This window comes from Lytechinus variegatus, chromosome 14 (genome assembly GCF_018143015.1).
Source record: "Lytechinus variegatus isolate NC3 chromosome 14, Lvar_3.0, whole genome shotgun sequence".
NCBI lineage: Eukaryota > Metazoa > Echinodermata > Echinoidea > Temnopleuroida > Toxopneustidae > Lytechinus > Lytechinus variegatus.
The window spans coordinates 1,487,624-1,508,131 of NC_054753.1; the positions used below are offsets into that span (position 1 = coordinate 1,487,624).

A 20,508-nucleotide genomic window follows, 5' to 3' on the forward strand; every position below is an offset into this window, starting at 1 on the left:
TTAGAATGCCTATTATTGGGTTTTATCATTCATTCACTCGAAATTCCCGTAACATGTTTTTTTTTATTCCATGTAGAATATTATTAACGTTTATATAAATAGTGTGTAATTGTATTGCTGCACGTAAGTACAAAAAAAAGAACGTATTGTTGATGTTTTGTTTTGTTATGTTTTTGGTATTTTTGGTACTTTTATAATGTAAATAGCCCTGTATGTTGATTCTATTATGTTTCCATATTTAATGAATTATACTGTATCATTCAATGACGTGATGATTACACTGTAAGTATATTATATTACTGATGTTATTACAAAATTACTGTGTGTAGAATGGTCATTATTTGTTGTAATTGAGAATAAAGTATTTTCAATTATGTATCTGAACATGATTTGAATACTGCTAACTTGTGCTGTCGAGATGATTTGGGTTGGGAGTGAAAATCAAGGCTTCAATATTACATTTCATAATCAAATCTTTTTATTGGTACTCGGGCTTTACATTATTTGGGAACTCTCCTCTTGAATCCTCACTGAATCATCATCACCATCGTCGTCGTCGCCATCATCATCATCGTCGTCATCATAATCATCGTTTACCGTTATAATCATCCCCATCAACCACCACCACTACCATCATTATCATAATCATCATCTTCGTCGCAATCGTATTTGCTATCATGATTATCATCACCATCATCGTCATCATCATAATCATCATCGTAGTCATCACCATCGCAACTGCCATCGACATCACCATCATCATTATCATCGTCAGGTTAGCCGTACATCCGGTAAACAGGCCTGGGGCCCGTTGCAGAAAGAGTTGCGTTTAAACGCAAGCCAAAAAATCAATCGCAAGTCCCAAATGCGCGTTGTTGATTGGTTGAAAATCAAGTTGCGCGTGATTTTTAGAGTTGCGATTGATTGCAACTCTTTCTGCAACGGGCCCCTGATCACTTTCAAATCGGTCGCATGACAGCCCCAACATCGCTACAGTTTGGAACCAATTATTTTTTTTTCTCTAAATCTAAACAAGACGGGCGTGACCCGGGGCGTGATGCCTTGATCTCACCATTTTCCAAACAACTATTTACAACATTACTTTAAACTTATTGTAGGGATCCGTGCACCACAGTGCTTTGTCTATTTAGTTATGTTTCCGAATCGCATAGTCAGAATAGATCGTTTAGAGGGCATAGGTGGGCATAATGAGCACATTCACGTTGAAAATACCTTCTTGATAGATGGTATGACGTGTTCAATTAACTATTTCCTCAATTTGTCATTTACCTGAATTTACATGTAAGCATGTCTAAATCGAAGTATGACACGGATAAGATAATCCACAGGCTAATCTTCTTGGTCTGATATCATACGTGGTTGTAAGGAGGGGTGGTGTCGGGGGGGGGGGGAATCCTGGAGAGGTGAAGGGGGAGGGGAAAAGGGGGGGGAGAAATAAAGAAAGGAAGGAAGCAATGGGGCAGCTACATGTATGTGGTCACAAAATCAAAACTCTGGAAATGTGAAGAGAGAGAGGAGTGAAAGAAAAGAGGGGAGGGTGTAGAGTGTGTGGGACAGAGATGGGGGGAGGCCGGGGGGAGGGGAGGTGGGACACAGGGAGAGATGTGGGGAGGGTAAGCATTGAGGGAAGACTGGCGGAAAATAAAAAACGAAAGACAGAAAAAGAGCAAGAGAAATGATGGGTGAAGAAGAGTTTTAAAGGAGAATGAAACCATTGGAACAAGATAGCTTGTGTGAAAACAGAAAAATCAAAGAAACAGATCAACGAAAGTTTGAGAAAGATCGGACAAATAATGAGAAAGTTATGAGCATTTGAATATTGCGATCACTAATGCTATGGAGATAGCAAATTGGCAATGCGACAAAGATGTGTGATGTCACTTGTGAACAACTCTCCCCATTACTTTAGTATATATTTCACTAGAATTGCCTCTTTTATCACATCTATCTATAAATCATGTGTTCTGTCTACATGAGGGCATGTAATACATATTTTTTAAGAATACATCATGGATAAAGAGTTTGTAACATCATAAGAAAAAGCAAAAAGAGACATTTTGAGGGTATTTTATAGTCCACCAAAGGGAAAGTTGTTCATCAGTGACATCACACATCCTTGTCGCATTGCCAATGTGAGGATCTCTATAGCATTAGTGATTGCAATATTCAAATGATAACTTTCTCATTATTTGTCTGTTTTTTCTCAAACTTTCTTTATTCTTATTCTTTGATTTTTCTGTTTCTACACAATCCTATTTGTTCCAAAGGTTTCATTTCCCTTTAACCTACATAGACTGAGCTATTTCGACACCGAAGAAGACGGGGGGGGGGGGCTGATTCAGCTCCCCCCCCCTTATGCTCTCGGCCGTCAATTGCGCAATTGCGACGAAAAATTGGCATGCACGTTACCCATGGCATTATCTACAAAACTTTGCTATCATTTTCTGCGAAAAATCTCATTGCTCATTAAATATGCTCATTAAATTTATGCTTAAAATCATAAGTTTGCTCTATAATTAATAAAATAATGCCCCTTAAATGCTAATTTTTCTTTCACATACTCTAGATAGGCATCTGATCAAATTCATTTTTCAAAAATTTCAAAAAACATTTATTTTCTAATGTATTCTATTGTTTTCTAAATTTCTTACATATATTTCTGTTTTTTTACTTTTAGTTTTTATTGTTTTTTTAATGGAAATTGTTGGGGACTTTTGACCATAAACAAGATAATATTAATTGATTTTAAGCAGTAAAAGGAAAAATAATGACACATTTATGAATTTTGGCTATAAACTCTATTTGGATTGAATGTGTACACATTCAAATTTTTGAGTAATTTTGGGTCTGCATGCACTAACCAAATGTTACGTAATTTTGGAACCGTGTAGGTGTACCCGGGGATCACAATTTTGGTCTCATAAGTGGAGCGAGACTTGAAAGTAAAAAATCAGCAAGCGACGCGGTCAAAAAATTTTGAGCGGCAGATTTATCGCAAAAAATGTAGAGGAGGGGCTGAATCAGCTCGCCCCCCCCCCCGTCTATTTAGGGTTTAAGAAAGTAAAGGGAATTGTAATAAGAGGGAAGAAAAAAGAGAAAGGGAGAGTGAGAGGTGGGTCAAAGAGAATAGAAAAACACACAGCAGATAGCGTTTAGAAGTTTGTTGATTTTCATCAATGTAGAGTTTGGGGAATTTTTCATCGAGAAAAAAAGGCTCTCACAAATACCTCCATTGATTTACTTTTATAGTAGGAGATTGTGAATGAGAAGTAAATATTGCTTTAGAAGAATGGGATTAAACTATCATTTCAAGAACATGGTTAAAAGGATCAGCTCGTCAAATTCCCTGTCATGAAGTGGCCTTGGTGTTACTATAGATTATACATGTATACTAATGCCAAACACAGACCTTCATTTAAAGTCAGTTCGATAGAGATTGGCATAGCTATGCAAGTGTGTGTGGGTGGGGGTCAATAACGGTGGATCAGCTACCCCCCACACACACACACACTCTTACAGTACATTCAGAAACAAATCCTTAATTGATTGACATGTTTGTCAGTTTAAATTGCAAATGAATTGTGTCCAGGAACTATCCTTTGGAAGGATGTTAATACTCTCTACAATACATCCATGGATGAAGAAGAATTAAAAATATACAGTTGAGGCCAAAATTTTACATACACCCATGGAATTCAGTGAAATTTGTTTGCTTGCCAAACATCGTAAAATTTACTTTATCTTCAGAAATATAAATACTACCATGACAAATCTGGTATCAAGTGAAAGAGTGTATTAAGCTCTTTCACATAATTGGGATGCCATGCCATTGAGATTAAAGTATATTTCCTGGGGAATTTTCTTTGAAGAAAAGAAAATAATATTCGTGCAAAATGTATTCGATTGTTTATTATATTTTCAAACATCGTTTCATAGAAATATATAAATTCTCAAATCTATGACTTAAATATCATTTTCTATCATATGTCACTACTGAACAAAACACTGTAATCTGAAATGTTTGTGTTAAGAGGTAACTAGCACAAATATGAAATGTTTTTGTCAAGTTTTTTATTTTAATTTGTCTAAACTATGAAGATTTTGAGGGTAAAATGACACCTAAATATTTTTCAGCTCCTGATGACAAAGCAATGTGATGAAGGGGCATGACATACTCATTTATTTGATATCAAATTTGTCATGATAGCACAAATATTTTACAAGATACGGTAAATTTTAAGTTAAGCAAGTGTCAACTTTTCTTTGAATTTCCTGGGTGAATATAAACTTCTGGCCTCAAATGTATATTGAGCTGCAACCTGCAAACCTTCTAAAAATGGCAAATATCTGTAAACGCTTTGGCCCGTATTCTGAAATCTGGTTTTAACTTAAACTCAGGTTTAAAGTTGTGGTTTAAGTATGGATAGCCAATTGTTACATAAATCTCTAATGGTAGATATATCATATTTCAGCTCATTTGACTCCCAAATCATTCATAATTGTCTAGGAAGTATAAATAGATTGTCTTCACCATCGATGAATCGGGAAAGACCACCGTAAACGTAAGAAACGTTCAACTTAATAAAAAAAATTGATACTTTTGGCTTCCCATACTTAACCACAACTTTAAACCTGAGTTTAAGTTAAAGGACAAGTCCACCCCAACAAAAACTTGATTTGAATAAAAACAGAAAAATTCAACAAGCATAACACTGAAAATTTCATCAAAATCGGATGTAAAATAAGAAAGTTATGGCATTTTAAAGTTTCGCTTATTTTCAACAAAATAGTTATATGAACGAGCCAGTTACATCCAAATGAGAGAGTTGATGACATCACTCACTCACTATTTCTTTTGTATTTTATTATATGAAATATGAAATACTTTTATTTTCTCGTCATTGTCATGTGAAATGAAGTTTCATTCCTCCCTGAACACGTGGAATTCCATTATTTTAACATTTTGTGCTTCAGGCAAATAGGTCCTAATCGTCAAATTCGTAAAAATTGAAATATTGTATAATTCAAACAATAAAAAACAAAAGAAATAGTGAGTGAGTGAGTGACATCATCGACTCTCTCATTTGGATGTAACTGGCTCGTTCATATAACTATTTTGTTGAAAATAAGCGAAACTTTGAAATGTCATAACTTTCTTATTTTACATCCGATTTTGATGAAATTTTCAGCATTGTGCTTGTCTGATTTTTTCTCTATTGATTCAAATCAACATTTTTCTGAGGTGGACTTGACCTTTAAACCTAACTTCACAATACGGGCCTTTATGACTGAGCTGATGAAATCAACCCCATTTAATCTATAAAACAAGCTCTAGTTTTCAGAGAATCTCTCCCATGTATGAAAATAATTTGAAGTGAAGATGAGTAAACATATTTTATGAGCAGGCAGACCATCTTTAATTTTCTTGAATAGAAACTGAAATACTATTAGTAATATTTCATATGATAAAATACTAAAGAAACTGAGGGTTTATCAGACCATTACACAATCACTTGAAAACATATATTCAAATTGTATTTTTCTTAGGATTCTGCAAATTTTCAGATGCACTAACTTTGTTACTTGTCCCACTATGTTGATAAAGTTTCCACTGCTGTAATTCTATTTTTAAAAGTCATTACGGGTGAAATACCCCTGTATTCTCAAGCTTTTACCAAGACAAACAAACAGAAAGAAAGCCTTTTATGTTTCTATAAAGTATAATTTCTTTCTTTATATCTTTACATAACTTTTAATTATTACCAATACAAAATTAAGGATATTTATACAATTATTGCACAAATAGTAATTCAATATCATGCATGAAGAAAAGGAATCTATTTGGACATTCCATGATAGAATACTAAAAGGATTTTTGTTTTTGTAAAATCAAACCTCAAGCTTCCATCATCATCAAATCTGAGACACAAAATTGTATGAAAATGTCAAATTTTATATTTTCAAACTCTCAATCAATACTTAATTAAATACATGTAGTAAGAGAAATCAAACTTTGATCCCAATCATGAAATTTTACCAGTTTGGTGGGCTTTCACTTGGGAGGCTGCAAACTTCAGCAGACCATTGTCGTCGTTATCATCACATCAATCGGTAGAATCTTTTTAATGATAAATTAGATGGTAATTTCTTCATTCATACATAAATTAAATTTTAAGATATCTGTTGAGCATTTAATTATATTTATATTTATTTTCAGGTTCTGTATTTACATAAAAATATGTTCAGATTGTTGTAACATTTGGAATCCCTTTACTTTATTTTAATTTGGCTTTTTCAGGGGTCAATCTGACACCAACCCCCTTTGAAATTTTTGAAGTTTTGTGAGATTTATGAAGAGAACTACTTTCGATTTGTTCGTCCACTAATTCCTGTAAAATGGGGGGGGGGGTGTGCCTGTGTGTGATTGCAAAAAGGGTTGTGACCCTACATCTATGATGGGGGGGCCTAAAGCTACGCACTTTGTTTACAAACGATAAAAAATATGCCAATTTTAATATTGAACAAATCATCTTTTACTAATTTGTGGTAAATATTCTGAAGATTCTTAACAACAAAGAAAACATCACAAAACTCACTAATACAAAAATCCCGCAGTGTTTTCCGAACACCTCTTGATCTCGCCGCCTGATGTAGAAGGGGTCCTAAAGCTACGCACTCGATTTATCATGCGAAAAAATAGTATTTCCTGTGCCTAAATTGTTAAAATATGCTCATATTATCATAGGATATGAATCTAAATCGAAAATCGAATATAACTCCAAAATTCCAAAGAGTTGTGGGTTATCTCTGCATTAAGAGATACACTGCAGACTATGAAGAAAAAATTGAATAGGTATCGTTTGTTACACTGCAGTCACAGTTCAACACACAGAGTGCGCATTTGCCTTTAAAAACTGCAAACGCAATGAGTGGTGCATAGCTTTAGGACCCCCTACAATACATGATCTACTTTTCAAATTCTCGTAAGCTTGGTTCCGAAAGATGTGCATGACTTGAAAGAAAAGGCCATAAACGTCAACCTTGCATGCCAATATGGAGTTGGTCTGCTGGCACAGACCCTGATTGAAACTTTGAACAGCAAGTGTTTCTCCACGCAAAGACTAGCACATACAAAACTTGTTATTTCAATTCAGGCCTTCAGTACACAAGGCATGAGTAGGCTGCACATTCAGACCCTTAACCCTTATTAAACAATTTGACCCCCATATATACTTGTCTGAAATAGCCCAGTTATGATAGGGTTAACTCGAGTGTATAGGGTTTGCACAGCAGACTCATATGGAGTAGTCATAAAACTTTGATGGGGGGGGCAAATTGATCCCCCATTAAACCATGGATTAAACTAAGGGTTAAATTAGTCAGATTCTTGTAATTTCTATAGGCATACATGAATAAAGTTTGAAACTAACCATTCAAACAGTCAGCGGCGTACCCAGGATTTTCCAAAAGGGGTTCAAATTTTTTGTATATTTTGTCCGCAAAAAAAGTTGACAGCAAAAAAAAGGTCTTCAACCACAGATAGTGTTTCGTAAAAAAAATGACAACCTAAAAAAAATCCCATCTGTTTTCATTTCATTTGAAATTACAAATTATTAATTTTGCTTCTCAAAAGGGGGGGGGGGCACGTCCCCTGGATCAGTTGTGACTCATTGGGGGAGGGCAGTCCCTGCCTCCCCCTTAGGTACGCTAGTGCAAACAGTATTGTTGCTTTGAAAGTTAACAAAAGATACAAAAGGATAGTTAACAAGGAAAAACATTTCCTATTGTATTTTCTTTTCCTAGCTGACACACAATCCCGAGCAGCTCAAATCACTGCAAAATGCTCATCTATATAAGTGCACTGCCATGCTAGGGCTCGACATTGGCTGTGGCCCGGTGGCCCAGGGCAACCAAAAATGAGAAGTCCGGCCACCAAAATCCAGTAGAAGCCAACACTTGGTGGCCTGGTTTGGATCCCAAAGTTTTGATACCGTATATTGTAATGTTTTCTATTGTTTTAGGGCCACCAAATTTACTTTGCAGGCCACCAAAATATTAAATTGATGATTTTGGTGGAATGATTGGGCCACCGAGAAAATAAGGTGAGCATGGAGCCTTGGCCAAGCTATATGTGGCTAGCAGCATATCCAAAAATTAGATGAACACTTACAAAATGAAGATCCTATCATTCCTTCTTGTGTGATGTGACGTGATGAGGAATGAAACAGTCGAGTTTGAAGAGATATATAATAAACAACTCATTCTCAGAAAAGGCTAAACTATGAAAATCATGCGCAGGGCACTGATTAGATTATACACTGCAATAGAATGCATGATGTATGGAGGTGCCGTGGCCGAGTGGTCTAAGGCGCCTGGTGATACATGTACATAGAAAGTCTGGGGTTCGTTCCCTGGCCACGCCCACTGCACCTATGCCCGTGAGCAAAGCATTTAATGTACAATGCTATTTTATCTTGCTTTCAAATAAATGGAAATGCTATATGCATTATGGTTAACTTGGTGTGCATTTGTTTTAAAAAATAAAGAATAAAAAAAAATGATGAGAGTATGTGCACGGTGTTTCTCCAGACTGCAGTTACATCACATCATTTTTCTCACATCCCAGTCTAAACCATTTCTTTTATCTACCTTAAAAAAACAGAAAGGTATAAAGCACTAGATAATTCTCTGCACTCACACCAAACCACAAGTTTTAACTTGGAGGAATTTAAAGGGGAAGTTCACCCTGACAAAAAGTTTACTGTAAAAATAGCAGGAAAAAATAATTAAAATATTGCCGAAGGTTTGAGAAAAATTCATCAAATAATCAAAAAGTTATTAGAATTTCAATTATTTCATTTGTGACATCATATGCGAGCAACATTCATACGTAGCGAATGGTAAAAAATCAAAGAAATGTCATTTTCTCAGAAAATTGAAAATGGTTTTCACTGTAGCTTTTGTATATCAATAGACTAATCATTTCACACCTGATCATGAAAAGAAAATAAAATTAAGTCGTCAGGAACCATACAAAATTTGAAATTCATACATTTTATATTACATAACACATGGGGCAGCTGCTCGTTTATGACGTCACAAATCCAAAATTTTGAACTGTAATAACTTTCTTACTCTTAAACGGATTTTCCTCAAACCTTCACCAATATTTATTACTATTTTTACAACAAAGTTTTCTTAAGGGTGAACTTCCCCTTTAAAAAGAGTATCTCACTAACTTTGGCAAAATCTCTGTAAAAGCATATACCATGGGATAAAATTTGAGCTTAGCTGGATCCTGAGTTGAAATCAAACGATTGGTTGACTGTTATCTAACGGAGCACATAACTGGACGGATGTTACTCGCCTCTTCCACTGCATGACCACAGGAAGGGCAAGTATAGGACGGGTCAGCTCCAAAGTTACTCTGAAAATGAAGGAAGATAAACAAAATATCATAGCTATATATTTGATATCATTGATGAGAATATTCATGCTGCTTTTCAAAGTCTGTTTCTTTATGTCTTATTTTCCCATTGCTCCTTTATCATCGTTGCGCGTGGGTTGTCTTAATCTTTGGAAGATGTCTCTTCCTCTCATAAATTTTTAAATTTCCCACTCTTAGCAATGATTATTTCCATTCTCCTACAGGCTATAATTCAATTTGTTGCTTTCTACACTTATTTCTTCCTACTCATCTTTTACGTATTTGTGTATCCCCGTTTTTGTTTACTTTTTGTTTGCCCTTTTATTTATTCCTTTATTTTTCTTGTCGTATTGATATTTTTATGGGACTCTCACTGCATATTCCTTGGAGCCTTTCACCAACAAGCTTTGCTTTTACCTTTGGCTCCCCATATCTTCACCTCACATTTTCTTTCACTGTCATTATATTACAACCATTTACAAGAATGCATTATAGTACTTATTTTCTATTGTTATATTAAGTACACTTTTCATATTTTACGATACTTATTTATGCCTACCTATAATAATTTGTATTGTATAATATTATTGTTTGTCTTGTATAATATTATTGTTTGTACTGAGTTGTTGATATTGTTAAAAATGTGGTATGTTTGATATGAATAAAACCTTGAACCTTGAAAGTCTTTCAATTTTTATAAAAAGCGACACAGGTTTCAGAAAGCACTAAATTATCAAGCCAAACTCAAATATCAAGATTAGGGATTAAGTTTTGCTTGGTGTTGTTCTGTATGCATTATTCATGTATGAATTACACTTTAATCTTTTCAGTGATATCATACAGGGAAAACACAGTCAGACAAGTACTTAGACACCATGGCCGAATTTACAAGGGTGGTTTTTAAAACCATTGGTGGAACTCATGGTTTATGCAGATTTCCTGTATAACTTCCGCTCTATTTATGCGTACATAAAAAAATGTCCAATGCTGATGCACACTTTTGTCACAGCATCACAGCGCGCGGTTATCCACTCTATTTCATTCATGAGTCCACTGTTTTGAATTATTGAGTCTACTCTTCAAACAGTGGACTCATGAATAAAATAGCATATTTAACAATGGCAACATGTGTCAATTTGGCGGACTGTGACAACAGCGCGCATCAGCATTGGACATCTTATAATATGAGCAGTAAATAAGCATAATTTCTACAGAAAATCTACATTAACCATGGGTTCAACCGAGTTTTAAAAGCCATCTTTGTGAATTCGGGCCAATTACTCTATAGGCCGGGGCAAACATCCAGGCATTTTTAATCTCAAGCCCTAACAACTGACCAGCCAATGAAAACAATGCTCTAGCGACTCGTACAGCAGTGTGGCGTTTTGGCATGCCTGCAATGCATAACAAACAAACATCGCATTCATACTTTGTGCTGGACGTCGTGATAGTTGACTTTACCCATTTCTTTATCTGGAAGTTTACAAATCTTTCTGTAATTTCAGTTCTGTTTCTGACATTATGTCATTGTGTTTGTTATACTTTGTTTTCATCGCACTAAGGTCAGTGGTGTCGTCGTAAAGCGAATGTGACCTCACTCCGCCCCCGCCTATATAACAATTGCCCAGGGGCCGATTTCATAAATCCTTACAACTATGTTAACTTTGCCATTATAGTAACTACCATGGAAAGCTTGATCCTGATTGGCTGACGAGCCCTGTTACCATGGTAGTTTAGCATAGTTTCCATACTTCATTCTTCATGAAAAAGGTTCCTGATCTTTGAATAAAAATTATCTTTACAAACTGCATTAAAGAAATAGTTTGCCAACGCATGGCAGATATTGTCACTGAGGTGTTAAAACCTCATACATGTATCTCAATATTCACAAAAATTTATAAAACATCTCAGAAAAGCTGCATTTTAGACTCTTGACAATTGCAGCAACCTTGCAAGCAGTCTCCTACTTCTCAAAGAAAATTCTTTCAATGCAGAAGGTCACTACTTATGTAACAAATCTAAAATAATGTTGTCTTAAATTTCTTGAATTTTGAGATATGAGGTTTTAATAACCAAACGGCGATATACTAGTATACCTTGAGACAGTAGTAGCAGAAGACATGCTGACACCCTATCTCCTGAGGGCACGTCGGCCATTCTCCACAGACAACACACTCCTTGCACTCAGCTAAAGACCGCTGCAAGGTTCCGCGCCCGGTCCGGATGCCAGCGACTCTTCTTCGGATCACGTTCCGGATGCGGTGGATATTGATGAGAGGGAGGAGGAAGAAGAGGAATTCGGCAAAGCCGTGCCACAGCAGCTCTCGGGTCATGAACTCAAAGGTCACCTAACATACAAAGGTCAAGAGAAAAGAGTGAATCATACCTTGGCAAAGAATTTATAGAAGCAAAGCAATGAAAAACAAAGAACATTGGCCTTTTGAGAGAAATTTCACAAAGAATATATGAAAGTTATGGCCGATTGAAAAAACTATGTAAATTTCAAATGAGTAATTTGGTGAGTTGATTGCCTCAAGTAATCTGGGGAGCATTTCATGAAAGGACTTGTCGGACAAGAACTATTTTATCCGACAGTTACTATGGTTACAGTGACTGTCAGCCAAGCATTATCAAGAAGTTGTCAGATCTGACATCTTTCCATGATTTTGATTGGCTGAAAGGCACTGATCCTATGGTAACTGTCGGATAAAATGGGACTTGTCCGATAAAACGTCCGACAAGTCCTTTCATGAAGCGCCCCCCCAGGACTAATCTCCCACTTTTTCTGTGTACTTGATTGTCAGGAATTTTATAACTTGGGTAATAATCAAATAAAACATCAATAGCATATTGATACAGAACAAATTTAGCAGTGACCACCTAAAATAGCGTCTGGACACCTAAAACCTAAGACTCGTTGTCTCCCAGCTGGACACCTAATTTTGGGTGTTCACAAATTTGATCTAAAAAGCTGGAAAGAAAGAGGAGAAAAAAGGGGTGGAGGAAGTAACTAACCTGCCTGACAGACTGTGGTTTAGCAAACCTTGGAATAATGCCAAATACGCGTGGAACTGTTACATGGAAGCGTCGTGCTGTAGCGGTTCCGACTCTCGCCTTGAAATCAGAGGGTCGTGTGTTCGAATCCCACCATGGCCTAGCGTCCTCTGGCAAGGCGTTAATCCACACTTTGCCACTCTCCACCCAGGTGTTAAATGGGTACCCGGTAGGATGTGAAAGCCTATATGTAGTATGCCTAGCAATTGAGTCATGGAACTCTTGTTGGAATGCTCCCCAGGGAGTGGAGAAGGTGCATACATTGTATGCAAGCATGCAAGGATCCGATGACCGGGGTAATAATATGTCTGTAAAGCGCTTAGAGACGTTGTTCCGATGTATTAAGCGCTATATAGATGCGGAATATTATTATTAAATATTCTCTCTCTCAAGATAAAAGGGGAAGAAGAACGAGAAGAAAAGATAGACGAATGAAGAGGAGGAGGAAGGGGTGGAGGGGATGACTAACCTGCCTAACAGACTGTGGCTGTGCAAACCTTGGAATGATGCCTAATACCCTCTCAAGAATGCTGGGAAAGAAACCTTGCTGCAGGAACACTAGGAAGTTGATCAGAGAGGCTATCTTCAGCAGTCGCTCCAACAGATCGATCAGCTTCCATACCTACTAGAATAAAGACACATATTTCATAAACAGAAGATATATAAAGTAGACTACCGGTACCGGTATATGATAAGATGAACCAAACTTAAAACCTAGGCTAAGGACTCTAAATCATGAGTGACATTGCCGGGAACTTACTACAAAATTATTTGAAATCAATTGCAAAATTATTAATTTCAAATTCACAATCTATAAATCCATTTCAACTTTAACAAATCAATTTATAAAACCGAATACTTTCTGTTACTGAAGCTGGCTCACAATCAATTACCAAATTTAACATTTAATGCAAGATACGATTGTACATCTCTTGAAAATGTAAAGCCCTCATAGCATTTGAGAGTTCCCGCCGAATTTCAAATTTATGACATACACATTTTCCTTTTTTTTTTCGAAGAAAGTTCTAGGTCAATTTGACTTTCGTACCAAATCAAACTTTTCGCTGCTCCTGGTCATCTGAGAGAGATCCGAACTCCTTTCCTGAAACCACCTGCATCCAACGAGGAGCAGCGCATAGAGTACCTTGTGTTTCTGATCCAGGGTATATGACCTTTGACCTTGAGGGAGACTGTTTGTGTAGAGCATGTTGAGCATTTGCTGACCAATGGTGGCTCCTGATTTACTAATTGAAAACTGATAACAAAGGTAAAAAGAGGATGTCAAATATGATAAACGTAATTTGTAAGGTCTCATACATACTTGCTATTCAAACAGTTTAGAGGATGCAGACTGCTTCAAAAAATAAACATTAGAATATCTTGTAGAAAATGTCCAACTGCTAAAGATTTTGTTGTTTCAATTATAGACTGGTCTTTGGTCTTAAATAGATTGAAGAAAACTGGTTAGTGTCAGCTTGAAACTTACCTATTTTATTTTTAAATTCACGCAATCAAAAACATCAAACAAAATTCATGCTAACCCTTATATACGTAAGACAATCAATTTTTTCTTGGTTTATGATGCATTAAACTACTTACTGGTCAGTTTGCATTTTCATCAAAATACTCAGGCCAAATTTTTATAAATATATATTTTTTTTCTCTATCCAATAACATATCTTCATCTACTTTATATGTTAAAACAAGTGGAATGCCTCTGGCCGTCTCACCTGCATCACATGATTCAAAATAGCAGCAGTGCTGACTTTGAAAACTACTATAACTTGCAAAAGCTGTTCAGTGATACTTGGTTACTCTTATTTCCACGTTTTATGAACTAGAGCAATACACTTACAGAGATATGATAGTAATTCAACAAATACCCCTCAACGTGGCCAAAAATCATTGACCTCACATGACCTTTGACGTTGATCATGTGACCTGAAACTCGAACAGGATGTTCAGTGATACTTGATTACTATTATGTCCAAGTTTCATGTATCAGATCCATAAACTTTCAAAGTTATGATGGTAATTCAACAGATACACCCAATTCGGACAAAGGTCATTGACCCTAAATGACCTTTGACCCCCTGGTCATTTGACGTGAAACTCATGCAGGATGTTCAGTGATACTTGATTAACCATACGTCCAAGTTTCATGAACTAGGTCCATATATTTTCTAAGTTATACTGTCATTTAAAAAAATTAACCTTCAATTAAGATTTGGTGTTGACGACACCGCCGCCTTCGGAAAAGCGGAGCCTATAGTCTCACTCTGCTATGCAGGTGAGACAAAAATAATGAGATTTTACTATAATGTTCACTATATTAAATATGATTACAAAGACAAAGGAATCATGGAAAAGAAAAAAAACCAAGGTAAAAAAAAAAAAATACTCACATGCCATATTAATAGACGTAAAACAGCATTTACTTCAGGGTCACACTTTGAGAGAACACCGGGCTGAAATAAAACAGTAAATATCATATTTCTGATTATTGCACACTCCAGATACAGAAGTTAATATGAATGAAAACTTGAAAAGGTATAAAAACAACTGGGTTTACTTTTTTTGTAGCAGGGTGGCTTATGTCTAAAAAGTATCCAATCATAAAAGAAGTATTTCATTGTCACTCAATGTCAAATGTTAAGTCCACCCAAAACCTGCAAGTTGAGTCGAGTCATGTTTGAAAGTAAAACAAGAAAAATCGCAAAATATTTTGTAAATTATGCATGAAATCGTGATAGGTGCAACATATTCAGTATGCAAATTAGTATGCAGATGGTGTCCATATTTTTTAATTTAATCAAAATCATTACCATAATACCAAACCTCAAAATATGCACCATGCAAGGCACTGTCTCACAAAGGGTTGCCATTGATCTAATCAATCTTAAATACATAGATTTTTTTTTTTTTTCATTTCCAGGCAAGAAAACATGACATCAATGGAAACATTACAAAAGAAATGTAAAATTGAGCACCAGCCAATGCCTGGGAATCCCCTAAAAGAAATGAAAATTCTGTCGAGAGGTTCTCCACATTCGCTGGTGTCTACATGGAATAACAAAAAATAGCAATAAATTCAAACGTAGTTACAATACTTCTTTATAAATCCACCTTCATCATAATATGAAAAGAGAAACAAAAAACAAGGTTATCAAGTTAATACTCTAAGAAAAAATGCAGATTGGGTCAATTGGTCATTTATCAAATTAAAGACAGAGATGGTAGGTCAATTCATTGAATTTTGAGAGTCTGAAATGAATTGTTGTTTATGACATTTGTCACGGTTAAAAAAGAAAGATTGTGTCATACCCTGAAGAACTGGAATGCCTTTGTTAACTGAGCTCTGAGGAGGAGATGAACTTCATCATCCAACTGATGGGCATCCAACTGAAATAATGAAAGAAAAAGTAGAAAAAGACCGACAATTAATCATTTACTGACTGTACTGACCATCATTGAGTGGACTACTAGGCCTACACTACAGTCACTTGTTCACGGCAACCCACCTGCATGTGGTTAATCTACCTACATGTTTGCAACATAAAACCACAGACGTCTCCCTCTCACGATCTTGATAAAACTATTTTTTTTAAAAGCTCCATACAGTTATGATTGCCTTTTTCATTCTTAATGGGGAAATTCACCCTGACAAAAAGTTTATTGTAAAAAAATAACAGAAAGAAATATATTTAAAAATATTGCCAAGGTTTGAGAAATATCCATCAAAGATTATGAAAAGTTATTAGAAGTTTAAATATTTGATTTGTGACGTCATATGCTAGCAACTTTCCTACATATCGTCTCGTAAAAAAAAACAATGAAAGGTCATTTTCTCAGAAAATTGAAAATGTTTTTTACTGTACCATCATTATATCAATAGAAAAAATTATTTCACATCCGTTCCTAAAAAAAGAAACCAAAAATAAGTCATCGCGAACCATTAAAAAGTTGAAATATATATATATATATGCATTTTATATTACCGGTTCATAACATTGGGCAGCTACTTGTTTATGAAGTCACAAATATAAAACTTTTAATTCTAATAACTTTTTTAATCTTTAATGGATTTTCCTCAAACCTTTGGCTTCACCAATATTTTTCATTATTTTTTCTGCTATTTTTAAAACAAACATTTCTTCAGGGTGAGCTTTCCCCTGAAATATATTAAACCAGTTGTGGTAATGACCTCAAAATGAGTTTGAACAGAATCCAATAAAATTACCGCCCAAGTGTTTGTAGATCTATTTATATGTGCCAAATGGCTCTGGAAGAAAATGTGTAATTGCTGACATGAGAAAAATAAGCACAGAAATGAGAAAAATAAGCACGGAATTCTCTCGATACGTCAGGGATTTTTTTTCAAACAATATTAATAGACTGTCCCATATGCTTTTATATGTTATGTTAATTATCATCAGAATTATTGTTTTTCAGCTAAGTAAGATTTTGATTTGACAAAGATAAGTTTACACGAATGTACCATATAGGCCCTATATGATTATATGTTGACAATTAACCCTGATTTAAAGGACTTTCTCATCAAATAATTGAATTCTGCAACTACTTTCTTTTAACTTGGGAATCATCATTTTCATTTACAAATCAGAGCACTAGAAAAACTTATTTATAGCATAATTTTGTGTAGGCCATCTATTGGTGGAAAGCAAATTTGGTCTGAATTATCATCGAACAATCTCTCTTTTAAATTTTGAAGAAAAAAAATTAAATAATTCAGTTTTCTTTTCAGCCAAGCTTTATGATGAATATAGCTGTAATAAGAGTGTTAAATCAAACATTTATCCCCAAGAACAAGGTAAAACAAGCAAAACATTGCAAACATTATTTCACGACACAGGGAGTCGTAACAGTAACAAGGTTATATCATAACCTTGGATGAGTGACTCTGTAGTGAAGTGCATACTTTTGTCTTAAGGGCACCATGCCAACATGATACTCTTTTGCTTATTTTTTTTTAATTCAACAAGATCATGCATGATCACCAAATCCGACAAGCATGCATGCGTAAATGTCTAATGAAAGTGCCCTAACTTTTTAAAGTTTCAATCGATCGATCCCTCCTCATTTTTAAAAATATTTGTTAATATCATATGTTGAATATTTTTTATGCGTTTTTTTTCAATTCCTCTTATGTTTATTCACCCAGTATTTACCCCTAATGCGCTTTCACACCCACATCGTGCCTAGCTAAATTGTCACGCCCGCACTCTGCAGCTCTGCCCCCAAGCTGAGTAGGTTGTGAGGACTGTCGGTTTTGAAAGCGGGTGCGAAAGCGCATTCAATCAGGAAATTAAACTAAACAATGTTAAATTACAATCAGAGCAAGAGATTATATTTACCTGATTAACTCTGAGAACACTATGTGCCATCTTATGTCCTTTTTTCAACTAATTTCGTGTTTCAAACGGATCTCGACCTCAAATGAGGGAAAGCCAGTCTCAGTTCTCTGCCGAACGTCGACGACAAGATCAAACAACAGGTAAAAGTACGGTAAACAATACGACCGACCTCTATCGTCAGGCTATGTTACATGTATGTACTGCAACATTATTTATAATTTTTCTCCAACAGTGCCCTGGGGACGATATTTTTTTTAACTGGGGTGTGCTAATGTAAATTTGACAAGCAAGCAAATAAAAAAAGTGTTCATTAGAAAATTAAGGCCATTATTTTGATACAGAGAAATTTAACAAGCCAAAATACCCCCCATCAAAATATTAATAAAAAAGGATTCCAAGCAACAAAAAAAGGGGGGCACTAAATAGCCTATTGTCATTTTGATGGAAAAAAGAAATCTATTCATCTGGACTTACTTGTTGAAGTAGAGGACAGTTTCACGTCACGATATTTGACTTTTCTGGATGAATCAAAACATACATCAGTTTATTGTCATTTTGGTTATATATTTCAATTTTTTCACACCTGACCTATACCAGAACCCAGGGGCCGATTGCACGAAAGGGTCTTTCCAAGGACCGTCTTTCGTGTCGCCCATCTTTTATCATACGCTATAAGCGGGGTGTTTCTGAAATTTATGATAAAGAATAAGATTCGTTAGCTTGCTTTTAGATCAAATTTTATACAATTTCATGATATCACATCATTTCGCTCGTTACGCCACTGATATAACAGCTAGTTTATGCCAACATTATTTGGTTGCGGGTTTATAAACAAATATTTTGTTTATTTTAATGGATGAATGAAAAATGTTTGCAGATGATTTATTTAAAATGAGTTTCACATGGCGCATCATAAAAGATGGGCGACACGAAAGATGGTCCTTGCAAAGACCCTTTCGTGCAATCGGCCCCAGGGGTGCTGTCTGTGGAGAATAATACACACAGCATCCCTGCTTTCCAGAGCCTTAATGGCCTTCCAATAGAATTTTCATTAAAAATGTTAATATGTTCGCTTAGAACTACACTGGCTGTTCAGTATCACTTAGACAGTTGTAGAGAGGAGGCGCGATAGCTCAGTCGGTAGAGCGGGGGATTCGTATTCCGGTGACCCGGGTTCGATTCCCACTTGGTGCGCTAGTGCCCTTTGGTAAGGCATTAATCCTCAGTACCAGGTCCTTCGGAGGGGACCTTAAGCCGTCGGTCCTCTGGTTGCTTGCTTACAAGCATTCATGCTTTCTTAGCAATCAGGTAAAAAAATCACCAATCACCAGAAGTTCATCACCAGATGGGAGGGGGGGGGGGTTATATGCTTGGGGCGGTTGAGGGGGCTTGGGTTCTCTCAACGTTAGGCCTACTCTGTACAAAGAAAAAATATGAGAAAAGGAAAATGAAAGAAAAAAATGTGGAATATATTGTGATTTCTGAATATTATTTCATTATCTATAATGATTAAGAACCGGAGGACTATGGAACATCTTTTTCAGCACAATTGACTCCTTGCAAATCATCAAATATTTACGACTCAAAAATCTCCTTTAATATTGCTTGTCATTTTTTAAACCTTTCCACCCCTTCCCTTTCTCCATCTTTCTCACTCTTACTATTAAATGCATGGTTTGTCAAATAGGCATATCTTGCTCGACTTTATACCCATCCTTCCACTCTTTGGGCATAATTATTCTACAATTAGGGGCAAATGGTCCCTCTCCAGAGTAAAGATAAAGGTCCCCCCAAACCCTGGAAAACTGAAAAAATAGCCCCTGATATTCCTATTTAGTCCAATGCAAGCAGTTATACAAATGTATTAAATTTTGACCGGTGAGTTTAAAAAGTAGCCCTCGACAAAAAATCATCAATTATTTCCATGTCCCTCTCTCACTCATTAGCGACACTCTCAGAGTCGTAAGACTCATTTTGTGACTAAGAAAAAAAGTGAAGACACACCACGTATTACATTATGTACAGTCTTTTAATTTCAATTTCTTCACTTCTCATCGAAGCACTTAATTGAAAAAAATAATTACATTATTGCAATGTAGATGATACAATCGAGATGTTTGTAATCATAATATTTTACATTCTCTTCTACTCCATTTTCCACTTCAAGGAAATACTTTTTTAACAAAGAAATACAATTTATTCCTAAAATTGATAAGTACTAACTTGCAATTAAAAGTTTTGAATGCTAGCAAATCAAGAAGACAGAAACTAGAAACTCCCATTCAAAATTATAAGCAATTCAGAACTGCATATCTTCAATATATAGAGAGATCAAAACATTAGACAATGTGCAAGATGAAGAAGGTTAAAACCTTTTTTCAAACCAGCATATGCAAACTTATGTTTCAGGGTGTGTTCAATGTCAATCTTCAAATTCAACAGCAACATGAATCATGATTGAAAACATTATTACAAAACACCGAACACAAACAAGATCAATAGATTCAGTGTCGAAAATGTAAAGCAGTTTATATGTCAATCCTCTTTACCAGTAAATTTCTTGCTTTCATTAGCGCAGCTGTATTGTCGACCCTTCACAAGAAAGGTCGATTCTAACACGTGCTTGTGTAT

At 35.6% G+C, this 20,508-nt stretch overlaps 1 protein-coding gene across 1 annotated transcript; it reads right to left on the minus strand.

Annotated features, from left to right (window-relative positions):
- Positions 1–9,169: 9,169 nt before the first annotated feature.
- On the minus strand, positions 9,170–18,019 carry LOC121428130 (peroxisome biogenesis factor 2-like). The gene is made up of 7 exons (XM_041624722.1): positions 17,878–18,019; positions 15,827–15,904; positions 14,908–14,970; positions 13,551–13,757; positions 12,972–13,124; positions 11,545–11,796; positions 9,170–9,448 (listed from the first exon to the last, which is right to left on the minus strand). The coding sequence occupies exons 1-7, from the start codon at positions 17,905–17,907 to the stop codon at positions 9,350–9,352; spliced, it is 882 nt and encodes a 293-aa protein (XP_041480656.1). The 5' UTR covers positions 17,908–18,019; the 3' UTR covers positions 9,170–9,349.
- Between the last annotated feature and the right edge of the window lie 2,489 nt (positions 18,020–20,508).